This window comes from Hibiscus syriacus, unplaced genomic scaffold, assembly GCF_006381635.1.
Source record: "Hibiscus syriacus cultivar Baekdansim isolate YM2019G1 unplaced genomic scaffold, ASM638163v2 tig00111014_pilon, whole genome shotgun sequence".
Lineage (NCBI taxonomy): Eukaryota > Viridiplantae > Streptophyta > Magnoliopsida > Malvales > Malvaceae > Hibiscus > Hibiscus syriacus.
Window position 1 is genome coordinate 69,433 of NW_024062954.1, and position 14,958 is coordinate 84,390.

Here is a 14,958-nt window from a genome sequence, read left to right on the forward strand (position 1 = left end):
TTAGAGAATCGCAACGCGATTTAGAGAATCGCAACGCGATTTAGAGAATCGCAACGTTAAAAAGAAAATCGCAACGGTCAAAAGAATAGTTAAAAAAATTTTGTTTCTTAAGAATTTTCTCTAAAAAAATAGTATCCGCGCGTACGTGTCGAAGACACGTATTACCACGACCACGACCACGACCACGACCACGACCACGACCACGACCACGACCACGACCACGACCACGACCACGACCACGACCACGACCACGACCCGACCCGACCCGACCCGAGACGAGACGGCGGCGGCGGCGGCGCGCGAGAGTCCCTCTTGTCCTCTTTCACTCAACAAGGAAATGCAAAATACAAGCCTTAAATACCATTCCCAATAGTATTTCCAATACTATGTGGGATTGAGCATTACCAACACTTGTTCCAAATATCATTATTCTTCATAAGTTATCATCCATTACAATATGAATTAGTCGTGTTAATGAACCAATATACCTCATTAATATATGGTATTGTTGAACAAAAGAATGATGATGATGATCTTATTAAAGACCATCTAATACGAAAGAATCCAATGCATAACCGATACCTTATTGTGAAACTAATTCACATAGAGGTTGTACGTGAAAAAAAAATCTTTTACTTTTATAGTAAATATCTATCTCAATAATTTTAATATAAAAAATATTTTTTTATTAATAATAGAATTATTTCATGTATTTATCAAGTTATAATTTTAAATACTTATTAAAATGAATTAATTTATTATCGATAATTCATATTGTAATGGATGATAACTTATGAAGAATAATGATATTGGGAACAAGTGTTGGTAATGCTCAATCCCACATAGTATTGGAAACACTATTGGGAATTATATTTAAGGCTTGTATTTTGCACTTCCTTGTTGAGTGAAAGAGGACAAGGGGGACTCTCGCGCGCCGCCGCCGCCGCCGTCTCGTCTCGGGTCGGGTCGGGTCGGGTCGTGGTCGTGGTCGTGGTCGTGGTCGTGGTCGTGGTAATACGTGTCTTCGACACGTCCGCGCGGATACTATCTTTTTAGAGAAAATTCTTAAGAAACAAAATTTTTTTAACTATTCTTTTGACCGTTGCGATTTTCTTTTTAACGTTGCGATTTTCTAAATCGCATTGCGATTCTCTCAATCGCATTGCGATTCTCTCAGTCGCATTGCGATTCTCTTCTAAATCGCGTTGCGACTCTCTCAATCGCATTGCGATTCTATAAATCGCATTGCGATTGAATCAATCGCATTGCGATTTTCTTCTAAATCGCGTTGCGAACTTGGAAGCTCGTGTTGCGATTTTCTTTTGTCCGTTGCGATTTTCTTTTTAACGTTGCGATTTTCTAAATCGCGTTGCGATTTTGATATCGCGTTGCGATTTTATTGGTCATTTTGGCAAATCCAAAAAAAGTTGGTTAAAATCGTATATTATAAGGTATTTTTGGTCACTGAGGCGATTTTCTCTTATCTTAATCCCATTCTTAACCTACCAGAATAGACACACACATATAACCAAACACTCCCCATCTTTCTTCCCTGCACCAATGTCTGAGCTGACAACTGATGGGAGCCCTGTCTACATCATGCAATTGCAGCAAATCCCTTTTTCCTCCTATGAACCCCAATTCAGAATTTTTGAAGTGGCTTCATTTACCATTTTAACCAGAGTTACCTGCCACAAAATACCCTTGTATCTTATTACATCATCTCACAAAAGACCAAGTTTTGAAAGTCCACATCAGTGTTTAAATCGACTTGGCACAACATTAATATCAACTATAATATCTTGCACTTGTTGATTATAGTATAGGGACTGCTTAGAGACTTTAGTTTTAACACACACTCAACCAAAATTGTACTTCATGGCCTAAAATTTCATAGAATTTGTTGAATATTACTCAACTTCTACATGTTAAAACTTACCACGCTTTCGGGAACACCGGGAGGAGGCAGGGGAAGGTTTCTGGGAGGTGGTACTGCCTCGAATGATCTTTTATCGAATCTCCATTCTCCAATCTTTCCATAGGTTAACTTACCCTGAAATTGGGGCAGAAATTTTACAGCTATTAGGTAAAATGGTTAATCCAAAAGGTCATAACTAAGAAGCATTATCCTACAACAAAATTATTGTGAATTCAGTACTGAAAGTTACCTTCAAATCATAGTCACACCCATATGTGTAATGAATGATGAACTTGTTTTTGATCTCTGTATCCCAAGGAGGCTGATAAGCGTCACAAAACAAGCAACTGTTCAGTTTGGAGAATTCAGGCTGATAATTTATAATTTTGTGTAGAGAGATGGAGTGGTAGGAGATTATGTAGCCTGTTTCCTTAAACTAATCAGAATGAAGGTAGTGAAAAGTACCCGTCGATATTCTTATTCGATCCAGTTTGCTGCTAGAATCACACTAGAGGATAGGTTGTTCCTAAACTAAAAGCTCATCCCCATCAACAATGCTTTTGTCCCCGGTTCTCAAGCGTACCCCAAAATAATAATAAAAACCCGAAGTTTAGGCAGAGAGTCGACGGTCGTAAATGGTTGCAAAATGCTAGCCACAGTTATGACTTATCAGTGGTAAGCAGTTGGCATTTGTATTGTCCATGGAGAAGAAATTATGCAAAAAAAAAAAAACATCAGACAATCGAGTTGAACCTGGATCATGAAATCTTTGTACAGGATGTTACTCACCATGCAACGCAGAGGAAACAGCATAGGCGTACCTACGGTTTTGAAACAAATATTCAAGGTAAACACCTAAGGAACCAGTAAAAGTATGGAGCAAATTGGACACAACTCACATTTCAAGCACCCAACCGAAAGCTTTATCTGTTTCAGGATCTCTCTTCATTGCCAATGACATGTTCATCCAAGTCGGAGAAATTTTTTTGAGAGAATCCTAAACCAAAGATCAAGAAACTCAAAACCAAAATACCTCATTGTTTTGCAGCTATAGTAACCGAGCAAACACCGAAAACGCATACCTTCCCAACAATAACAGGAGAATTTCCTATGGGGTCAATGTTGGTTATTGGGCCTTTCTCATACAGGAAGAACTTCCTCAGAACGGACTCGTACTTTTTAGGTTCTATATAAAAGAAAGGAAATGCGGCGCCATGCCCGTCCTTCGATAAGTTCGGTATAGGCTTCACAATAATCTGGTCTGGCTCTGCCATCAGAATGTAACTGTATAGATATGGTAAAGATGGGATAAATAAAACCAACCCAACATGGAGAAGATTTAAATCAATACAAAATTTGGAAATGAGGGATCTCATACTCTTCTTTGACATCTGCTTTTTCAAGCCACTGCACAAATGCCGAGGGCCTGTTCAGGACTATATAACCCTGTCATTAACATAAAAGCAAACAAATATGTCAAATAGATGGATGATATCAGATCCACTTATACAGTGTGATTTTACATTGATATAAAATTCTTGGATTAATAGAAATCAACATCCGAGATTTTTCGAGAGCTTTAATTTTTTGATTTTGAATTCGAATCGAACTTGATAATTTTAAAGTCACAAACTTTTGAGTTGAATCGAATTCACTGTTCAAGTCGAATTGAGTTCAATTATACTCCAACTCCGTCCGTTTATAGCAGTAGTATGTATAATAAAGCTACGAATACTACTTCTAAAGTTTGATATAAAGAAAAACAGCTAATTTTATTGGTTTGATTAACCCGATCAATGAAGATTAACTTCAAATTTCCAAACATAGATGCCCTTTTCACAAATTGAAAGTTATCTTTTAAATTGAATAAACACAAAATATTATAGACTAAATCCCTTAAAAGAAATACCTGATCCATTCCAGCAGGTAAAGGCTGAGCAATGAAAGTGGGAATCTCATCCATGTACTTGTCAGGTTTACCGGAGTGCAAAATCCTAGTGAACCCACCCCTTTCTGAATTGGGTCCATCCTTGTGCTTCTTGAACCAGTAATACATGACCCGGCACTGCCAAGTGTTGTAAGAGTCAGAAGCCGTCACCGCCGTGTGAAACAACCTTCTCCCTGCATTTGACCCGTGTTTTCTCGATTTCTCTACCGGCATCTTGATTACAGGGTCAATGATTGATGATGATCTTGAAGGCCCGGGAAGCTCTTGCTTTAGAGAAGCATTGGCTGAGATGAGGATGTTGTAGGTGATTAGAGCCACTGATAAGGATATAATCAATGCAAAGAATACATTCCCAAACCCCATTTTTTCAGCCTATTGCCTCAAGAGCTCTCCCCGGTTCTATCTTTTTTATTACTTTTATTTATGGGACGCGGAGAAGGGCAGCCTGAGTGAGTAATGGAGAGGCGACAGGTAGTGACGGAAGCCGCCGATAGCGGTGGCCGAATTTGGGAAGGTGAAGGGTGACATGAAGAAAGTCGTCGTTTCGACTATAGAAAGACGTTGTCAGAGTAGAGTGGTTGAAGAAAAGTTCGCTTCCTATAAAATGAATATAATATTTACATTTGCGTTCACGTTGTATTTTTATTTATTTTTTTGAATAATAATAATACTTTTTGAATTTTTATATTTCCATTATTGGCTGTACAAGTTATCTGTGTCCGCACTAGGAATGCCCGGATGAGCGACCCCAACGTCACGGTTCCGGTTCGATCGATTTTATTAAGTTTTTTAAAAATTAGGTTCAACTCTAATCGAACTTTTTAAACTATAAGTTTCGAATTTAGTATAATATTTTAGATTTAAAATCCAAAAAATAATATAATTACATCTTATATATTTAGTGATAATTACAATAATATTTCTCTATATTGTTTTTTCGATTGAACTCCTATCTTATTGAATAAAGTTAAATATATTTATAACAAAAAAAATTAAATATATATAAATATATATATGAGTTAGGATCTACTTATATAATGTAACATTTTTTTAGTTCTCCTATCTTATTTTTCTTCAATGAATATTTTTTTCATTTCCTATTATTAACCTCAGCCGTTTATTTTCACTTATCCAATAATTTTAAATATGTATAAAACTAACAGAGTTTTACGTTGTACAATAAGATCCTATCCTTATATATATTTACTTATGTTGGATCAAGTCGGACTGAGTCAAATGTAGGGTTTATAATAAGAGACATATCAGGTTTTGGATCGGGTAAAATTACCCTAAATCTTGTCAAATCAAGTTTCAAGTGGAGGGGTTATTTTTACCGAGTCATGTGGATTGATCGAAAATCCGGCACATCCCTTACCATGTCCATCCCTAATCTGCATAGAATTCTATTACTCATCACATGCCAATTTCTTTCAGCCCACACTAAACCCAACTTACCCGAGACCCAAAACAGTAGCCTCTGCCTAAATTAAACCCGTGAATCCAATTTGTCCAAACCCTCAAACTTTCGGACTCGAAAAAAATTGACCCAACCCTGAGTCAACCTAAAATCTTGACCCGGGTCCAAATTGAGCCCCACCAAACCTTACATATGTAACCTCCAGTCTCCAAACCAAATTCCACCAGCAACCCCTAAAAAAATCCCATCTTTACAAAGGCATAGTTTGATCTATCCCTTATCCCTAACCACCACTGACCCTATCTCTCAACAATCTCTCACCATGACTCTCATCTCAAGCCTTTGGACTACTATCAAGATTATCGGTCATAATAAATCTATATTTAAAACAAACAAAAGAAACATCGTCAAGATCTTAATCTTAAAAAAAAGTATATCTAAACCTACATGCATGTATCCGTCGATTCTTATTACAACTAATCAATTGATCTTAAGATAAACTAAACTTAAATTTTGATACCATTAAATAAAAATCCTAAAGTCGATTCGTAAATTTTAATAAACCTAAGATGCCATGCTAAACCATCATAATGTCTCCGACTTTGATTCAAAAATACTCCCGTTTAAGATTAATGGTGTTTCAAAATAAAACATTAATAATTATGAAATAAATAATAAATAGTATGTCTCGTTTGTATAAAAATAAGAGTTTCGTAATACAACATTTTTCTAAATCAAAACAACACGAAATAAAAGTATTGATGCCATAATTACGTACATGTACTAGTAAGTTTCTATTGATACAAATCCCCGTTAAAAAAACAAGAGTATAAAAAATGATGAAGATTCCCTCATTGATGGTGCTCCTGGATACAACTAGTTATTTAATTATTGTTATTTATTAAAATTCATCATAATTATTGATCGTTAATTACGTGCTATTAGAAGATGCCAAGTCAGTATCATTATTAATTTTTTTAATGGTTGATGATCAAAATGTAATATTTATATTTAAATTTTTAAATATAATTAAATGATCAAAATAAAAACTATATAATTGATGGGTAATCAGGTAGGTAATTTACTCAAAATTTTAGAAGGAAAATAGTGCAAAGATTCAATATCTCAAAGTTAAAATATATCGACTTTATTTTAAGATGTATTTAAACTTTTTAAAAGAAAGTCAAAAAAACCAAAAACTCGAATTGAATATGGAAAACAGTAATCAAATAAAGGAGGAGGAGAAGAGGGTGGACGGCGGGCATCGAGTCCACATGGCCTGCCTCGTGGGCTATGCGTGCGTGCATGCATCGACTCCTCAGTCGGGAACTGTTGTTTTTGACATACATGGATGCCACGTTTCAGTTGTTAACTCGTGATCCCAAAACGCACCGAAATTACAAATGCCCGAATGCATTTCACCTTTCACTTGAATGCGCCTTTTTTTATCGTTATTTAATTAATGACGTGTAAAAAGAATAAAGCGGCGTGGTCCGTTGAATCCTTATCCTCAATCCACGCATTGCCTACGCTCTCTCTTCCACTTTTAACTCCTTTTTCAAACCCACTTGTCGCCAGTGACCAAACGTAACTCGGTATTAACTAGAAAACCAGTTGCCAGCAGTAGAACGCACTCACCCACGGTTTCTTTTTAAATATTGTGTCGTCACTCTCGACCGTAACTGCCACCAAAATCGGATCCTTATCCGTCTCTTTATCTTCTCTATATATACTACCAACGCTTCTCTCATCATCACCGTTTCCAAACTCACATCAGAACTAAAGTACAAACGCACTTGCAATTTCTCATCCCAAACAGAGTCACTGAAAGAGAAGATGAGGTCTTCCATTTGTTGTTTCCGTCCGATGGCGCCAGGCGGAGCCGGTTTCGAGCCGTTGGGGGAGGTGAAGTCGTCGAGGACGCCGAGATCGCCTTGCATAAAGGAAAAATGCAGGAACCTAATGGCCTGGATCGGGAAAGGTGGCCACCACAAGCACTACGGCTCCTCTGATTTCAGTTACGATCCGTTGAGCTACGCACTGAATTTCGAGGATGAATCGAGCCGAGCTGACGAGTTTCCATTCGTCAATTTCTCGTCGCGGCTTCCAGCTACGCCGGATCGATCGCCGGCTATCAAACACTTGGATGGTACGCCGGTGCCGGTAAGGAGGGAAGTCTATGCGTTCAGTTGAGAGAAAAAACGATGCAATTATATAACTGGATCAGATTAACTGTAATGTTCCAGAGATTCTAATGTACTACGATAGGCTGAACAATTCACCCTGCAAATATTTACATAGATTTGAAATTAAATTGTAAAATTGGTACGGATTATTGGAGTTTTAAGGAAAATTTTTGGAAAAACTTTCTGTAAAATTACCACTAGCACTGTGTGTATGAAAGTAAGGTACTCTCAAAATTACTGAGAGTAATACAGTAAAAATAAGGACAATGTACCGTAGGAATGACAATATTTAGAGACAAACCTTACTAACTGACTTCACATTAAATATGTGAACTCATGGAACAATATTTAGAGTCAAAATTACACTTTGCAAAGTCAAACATGTCTTGAAAGTTAGGATTCTTTAGAATTATATGTGAACTCGTGTAATTACTAAGGTAGTAATTACATTTTCATACAATTACAAGACCATGGTGTTCAAAAACACTTATATATAATGGTAAGGCATGTTATATTCCTAATAAAACAATACTTATTTAAATTTTGAAGATGATATTATTAGAAGAGACAACCTTAGACTTCCATAAACCTTAAACATTAAAATCTTTAGTGCCTTCGTTTTAGCTGTGATGCTCTATTTGCCAATGGCTGTGTTTGTCTACTACTTTGGTTCCACTCTGACTGGGTTGGGTCGGTCCTCAATCTCGCGAGGGTCTCCTCTTTCTCTTAATTGTGGCGACAACGACGACAATGACAGCTGAGTCTATAGTTGTATTTGGGCCTTAGAGCTTTGTGCAATCCTTATATTTTTGTTGGGCCTTTGTGCCTTGTATTTGATCTTGTCTATGAAAAGAAACGTTATTGACAAAGAAAACTCTTTGAAAAACAGCAATTGGTAGATAATTCTAGCACTCCATCATAATCAAATTAGAGTAATTTATGAACACAATTATCATGTATACACTGCTAGACCCTAAATTATTTATGAACACAATCCTTATATTACGCTCTACACTCGCAATCCCTCAGTACACTTGTTCACAAATATATGAAGAGGCCAAAAAACAAAAATCATAATCTGCCAAAGCAAATGGAATTTATCCAATTAAACTTACAACAAAAATAATTCCTAAACTTCTCTCGCAATATTCTTCCATATCCACCACGTGGTACTAAACATGCATGCCGCAGTCGATGCATACCTGCAAAACGGCTTAACTCGGAGTCATCATCGTCAAACAATCGTCTACGTCAGTCGTTTTCTCATGTTCAAGCAAAATCTGATCCTTTCCGGTCTCATTATGTTGGATACAATAACCGAGAAGTGATCTTTGATTGTTCTGGACTCTGTTCCGTTTGCGTGAATCGATCATCCGTTGTTTTCACCTGCATTACTTTACAGGTTCAGATTTTGCATTTGCTGAGCATTTCCTTTTACGTTTGCTCTTCAAGACGGTTGACGTTGATGGATTGCTCTGCCAGTTCCTCTTCCTTTGGTTGATGAACCAATTGTTTATCTGTTTTAATTGTAATCCTGTTTCCTGAACCAACTTTGCCTTATCTTCCTCCTGAAAATTAACATTACCAATATCATTGACCATCAAATTTTCTCAAAGAACTGTTTGTTAAACGCGGTTGACGGTAAACTAGAACTTACAGTAGGGTAAGGCCACTTGGAATGTGACTGCCACCAAGCTTTCAACACTGACATCGTATCTCCGGGAAGTTTTCCGGCCCTTCTCTTACGCAAAATCTCCTCCCTTATGTCAATGATTTTCTCCTTGTAATCCTATTAAGGAAGTTTATGTACCGAGTCAGTAAACATAAGAATCTCTAGGAACCAATAAGTTTCCTCAATTGTACCTGTTTGAGTTCATGTTTGAGCTCATGCCTAACTCGCTCCATCAAAGACCATTCACTCTCTGTTGGGACCAAAGGTCCAAACCCCATTGAATCTAGACCCTCCAAACTTCCATTGAACAAGTTGGCATCGCTATCAACTTGATCGTCATCGTCATCCGACATCGTTGCTCCGGTTCCTTCACTGGGGGAAACGCCTGTTTACGTCACGGAGATTATAACATTTTTCCTCGAATTTGAAAGCAGAGGATTATGGAAAACATGTAAATGCATTTACCTGTTAAGCTTTGTAAGGACTGCTCAATTTCCCAGCAAGACATTACTGCTTCCATTGCGTGGACACGAACATGTTGCTGCAATTGTTCTTTGAATGAACATAGCAGTAGAGCATAATGTGTCTGTATTGGCATGGAAGGAATTGCGCATCTTAATCCAATGAATGAATCACCGGTGTTTAAAGGGATTAATCGAACATTAATATCAAGAAATTTGCTACTGCTTAAAGCCGTAAAAATGAATTCGATTTCAAAGAATACCATGAACTGATCGAGTTCCTTGTCATCGCTAACCAAGCCCTGAGACGCGCCGCCGAGAGCTGAGTATTTAGCCAGGACATGCTGCGACTGAGCCAGCTGAGCGTCGATCCTAGGAAGTTGATCCACTGGCGTGGCTATCCTAAGGCACGCCACGTGTGCAGACAATAGTTTATCGTAAAAAGGGTGAGCGAGTATCTCTGCCTTGTATCTCGCATTCTGCCAATTCACAGCCCCATCTCCGCCCCCACTCTCCACCACTACGCCTTCGCTCTTGTTGTTGTTATTATTATCATTATTCATGGTCTCGCTGATGCTGTTCTTCAAATCACCCGATTCCACGGTCATCATGGAGACCCCACCACCTCCTCCTACTGCAGCTGCCGCAGCGACCTCGTCAATTACGTCGCTTTGGTTTCGGTGAAGAAGCGAAGAGGAAGAACGGGAGAGCATAGAGTTGGGAGCTTGGGTAGCAGCGGTAGAGTCTGAAGCAGTTGTATGAAGGTTAAGAAAGTTAGGGTCGGAGAAGTGACTGTTCGGTTGCGGTGCTTGAGACTGCTGAGGACGGAGGAGGGCGGCGTTTAACCAATTGGGACCGGTTGTTTCCGCTTGTTGCTGCTCGGAAAAGTGATGAAGAGGAAGGTCTTGAGAGAGGTGGCCGTTATGGTGAAACGCCATGTACCCTTTTTTTCCCTCTTTCTCTAAACGTATTCGGAAAAGATATATGGATGAAGACGACGACTATGATTATGAATTCATGATCTGATAAAGAGAGAGGAAACGAAGAAAATGATGAAAAAGACAGCTTCTTCCCCCCCAACCCCCCTTTCTTTTTTACAGTCTCGTCAAGTTAAAGACATAATCTTTGTATACCAAAGTAAAGGTCTTTCGGTTACTGTCAGAAACGTGCCATAGAGAGTTTGAGAGAAAGGGAACAAGAAGAAGAAGGAAATCGGTTTTCAGGTGAAGAAATCAGCTTATTATCATGAAAACAATGGTGGTAGTTCAACCGAAGGCGTGGGGGCCATTTTTTTTTACATTTTTATTTTGATTGCTATTATTGCGGTAAATTTACCTCAATAATGGGATCAGGAAAAAATCTACTTTTATATAATGTATAATAAAATTATTTTTAAAATTAAGATTTTTGTTATATTATTTGAAGAAAATCGTCAGATTTATACATCGATTTCTACAAATCGACAAGATTATACGGCCATTTTTTCAAGCAGATAACGAATAATAACATAATTTTGAATAAAAATCGTCATGTAATCCTGATGATTTTGTATATAGAAATAAATGTAAAATTTTATATTAGAAATTTTAAATATATAAAATTTTAGAAGAAAATAAATTTATAAAATTTTAAATAATGATAATATATTATAAAAAAATATAAAGTTTTAAAAATATATTAAAAAGGTAAAATTTAAAAGACGACTGTCTCCCCCTACAGCTGAATTCATCCTTAACCACGTAATATTAACAGCTTTCACCGGCTATTATAATTTTTTTGTATATTAATCTTTGCTATCGTTAATTAATATAATTAACAATATTAGTCTTTGCTAAATAAACTAGCAATAGTATTTTCTCTTGTCGTTTTTTCTGAAAAGACTAGGTGGGCAGAAAATAGAGGCATGGAAGAAATGCTTGGACCTACAGGGTCGTTGATAGACGGAAACGTACTGTTGATGATTGAATTTGATCTGACGGTTCAGAACTGTCACCGTGGCAATCTCTCTCGCAAGTGGAGGCACTAATAAAATAATTGGGATAATAAAGAAACAAATCCGATCAAATAACATTTATTTTTTTCTAAAATATTTTTCCTTAACATTTTTTGAGTAAATTATCTGGCAGTTTGAAGGAAATCGTTAATTTATTAATGATTCACGTATATTTTTTACGTGAAAAAATTTATATATCTAAAATGGTGATGTAATATATATGTCAGGTATATATAATTGATTACATAATATGTGTCATATGTACATAATTGATAGCATAACACATATAGACATATTATATCACCACTTTAAACACATAATACTTATTACATTAACGATAAATATAAACCATTAATATGTTAATAATTTTCATTCAATTAGAAAATATTTTACATAAAAATAAAAGAAAAATTAAAAGTTAAAATAACTATTATATCAAATATTGTATTACTAAAAATGAAAAACATGTTTACGTACCATACTACCCATACCTGTAAAAGTGCCTTGGAACGACAGTACATTGCCGCATGAAGCACAATGTAGAATCTACTAGCTTAGCCAGTAATCTATCCTTAAAATCAAACTGCAAAAGAAGACATTCTTAATGCAGAACTGGAAACCACTATTGAGACAATGAGATCGCGAGGGAAGAGGAAGAATGAGAAGAAGAAGCTAACTCCTTCGCTACTCGCGGTACAAGGACGCGCTGCACACGCGTTGAAGATGGCTTCATGAACCAAAAGGGTTTCCTAGATAAAAAGCATGCAGTTAGGTTTAAGCGTATTGCATTGGTACCGTACATGTGGTCGTGGTGATTTAAATTGTAATTACGAATATATTTTTATTATATTGTTATTCCGTAATTGCGATAAACATAATATATTTAAAATTATAATTGTAATATTGATATAACAAGTGTTATTATAATAATTCTAGATATTGTAATAATTTAATAATGATATTAGACAATATTATTACCATTATATAGAACGTGTTATTATAATAACAAATCGTTAATTAAATCTCAAGAGGATTAAAAAAAGGGAAATCATTATGAATTTCTAATTCTCCGGCAGCCACCGGCTTAATCAATGCCGACCGTCTAATGCCGACCGGCTTAAGCAATAAAAACACGAATTTCTAAAGAAATAAAATCTAATTTAAAATTAAAAACTTGTAAAAAATGAGAGCAATAAAAAAGTGATAAAAACATAATATTTCAACTTAAAATGTGTTTTTTAATAATATTTTAAATCACGTTTATTTACGTCGTATTTTAATCACATAATTAAAATAATAAAAAAAGACTGGGTCCCACTAAGAGAAAATACTGTTTTCTGTTTATGGCAAACTGTTCAGCTGGTCCCCTGCCTACTTGTTTTCTCGGTCTTAAAACAAATGATAGTCTTTAAAAGCGTAAATTATAAAAATCATCACTAAATATTTAGGGTGCTTTAACTTTGGTCACCAAAATAAATAAATAAAAACTTTAATTAGAGTTATTATTATTAAGAAAAAATTTCATTTTGATTATGTCATTAAATCATTAATGATAATTGACATGACACATCATTAAATAAGTACATCAACTTTATCGTTAAATTTTTAATATGCAATTACTAAAATAAAAGAAATTAACATTATTATGCCTTTGTAAAAGAAAAGTATTAGGTAGCTAAATTAGAAAAAAAAACAATAGGTTAGTGACTATTGATTTACTTTACCCTAATAATGAGTTTGATTCTAAATTTACTTATACTTGGAAAAGACCTACTCATTATGGGAATTCCTTTAATTTGTCCGAGTGATCTAATTAATTTTTTTGAATCAATTAATAATAAATATATATATTATATAAACACAACTACTTAAATTCAATATTTTTAAAATAATAATATTTTATTTATACACATAATGAAAATTGAATACTATATGTATATTTTTTATTGACTTAATTGAATAGTAGACCCTTAAAGTATACTCCTTTTTAAGTTATTACTTTTTTGTTCAAACTAAATACGCACAATATAAATTTATAAAATAAGTAGGATATATACGTTAAATTTGTTGTTAAGATGAAAATGACATAATGTGACACTATCAAAAAGTAGGGGTGTTCAGATCCAATCTGATCCAAACAAAAAATCGAAAATCAATCCAAAAAATCGATAATCGAAAAAATCGAAACTGATTTAATGTGTTTGTTTTTTTAAATCGATTGGTTCGGTTCGGTTTCGGTTTTAAAATCCGGAACCGATCCAAACCGAGCTAAACCAATGAAATGGAATATTGAATTTACGAGCTTGAAACAAACCCATCAAAAGCCCCACAAAATCTCACAAAATCCATATATAAATACAAATTCCATATACAAATATAAATTCAGCTTTCCTCGACACACACGTAACAATTTTGCCCCAGATTCTAGTCATCGATGGCAATGAAAAAAATGGTGCAGTAAATGATAATAGCAAAGAAGGATAGTATAGTCTTTTGGTATTTCCTCAGTTCTGAGGTAGAGAGAAAATTGTAGGGCAAAACTTAGAAAATATGTCGTTTTACTTTTATGGGTGACTTATTGACGAGAAACTGATTTGTTTCTTGATTTGTTAAAATATATATTCTCTTTGTAAGCTTCATAAGTTTGCATTTGTTAAAATATATATATTCTCTTTGTTTTACATATGCTTTTTTTTAATGAAAAAATTTCAAATTATTTTGAAAATTTAGAATAAAAAAACCGCACAAATCCAAAAACTGCACAAATCCAAATCGAATCAAGCAGCACTTAATTGGATCGGATTGGATTTTTTAGAAACATCCAAACCAATCCAAATCGCAAACATTTATACATTCGGATCGAATAAATTTTTTAGCTAAAAACTGATCCAAACCACAAACACCCTATCAAAAAGTGACACGTGATAACCTTTTAAAAATTATAAATTATTAAAAATATAATAAATAAGTTGTACACAAATTAAAAGATCTTAGTGGTTAAGGAACTTATTATCTCTTGGGGTATCATGTTTAAGTCTCGATATATCAAAAGTAAGAGCGTCTATTGTCATATAATTAAGAGTTTTTGAACATACACTACTTTGTATACGTCATAAAATTAAGTGCATTAAGAAAGAGTAACATCTTAACGTAATCACGTTAACATTGTAGACTTGTAGTCAGGGGCAGAGCTCTGTTGGGGCCTAAAGGGGTCCCGACCCTTGTTAAAAGTTTAGTATATTTGATATAATTTTGGTCTAATAATATTTTGGTTCATATAAAAATAAATATTTAAATTAAAAATATAAAAAATTATTCAATATCTAATCGAGTATGGGTCGAATTAAAGAATGATAACCTCGT

At 35.1% G+C, this 14,958-nt stretch overlaps 1 protein-coding gene and 1 pseudogene across 2 annotated transcripts; both read right to left on the reverse strand.

Annotated features, from left to right (window-relative positions):
• Positions 1-1,491: 1,491 nt before the first annotated feature.
• On the reverse strand, positions 1,492-4,399 carry LOC120150164 (annotated as a pseudogene).
• A 3,989-nt stretch (positions 4,400-8,388) lies between these two features.
• On the reverse strand, positions 8,389-10,870 carry LOC120150163 (homeobox protein knotted-1-like 3). Of its 2 annotated transcripts, none has more exons than XM_039162873.1 (6): positions 9,866-10,870; positions 9,612-9,727; positions 9,333-9,531; positions 9,127-9,258; positions 8,892-9,037; positions 8,389-8,850 (listed from the first exon to the last, which is right to left on the reverse strand). In XM_039162873.1, the coding sequence occupies exons 1-6, from the start codon at positions 10,538-10,540 to the stop codon at positions 8,769-8,771; spliced, it is 1,350 nt and encodes a 449-aa protein (XP_039018804.1). In that variant the 5' UTR covers positions 10,541-10,870; the 3' UTR covers positions 8,389-8,768. The 2 variants fall into 2 exon arrangements, with proteins under 2 accessions (XP_039018804.1, XP_039018803.1); XM_039162872.1 differs by having other exon boundaries at positions 9,333-9,526; positions 9,607-9,727; positions 9,866-10,867.
• Between the last annotated feature and the right edge of the window lie 4,088 nt (positions 10,871-14,958).

What these genes read in the sequence shown, in the direction of transcription:
- LOC120150163 (XM_039162873.1), bottom strand. Translation starts at nt 10,540, where the DNA reads ATGGCGTTTCACCATAACGGCCACCTCTCTCAAGACCTTCCTCTTCAT. An exon ending in AGGAACTCGATCAGTTCATG is followed by an intron (nt 9,728 to 9,865) that starts GTATTCTTTGAA and finishes ATGCCAATACAG; the next exon opens with ACACATTATGCTCTACTGCT. An exon ending in GAGCAGTCCTTACAAAGCTT is followed by an intron (nt 9,532 to 9,611) that starts AACAGGTAAATG and finishes CTCCGTGACGTA; the next exon opens with AACAGGCGTTTCCCCCAGTG.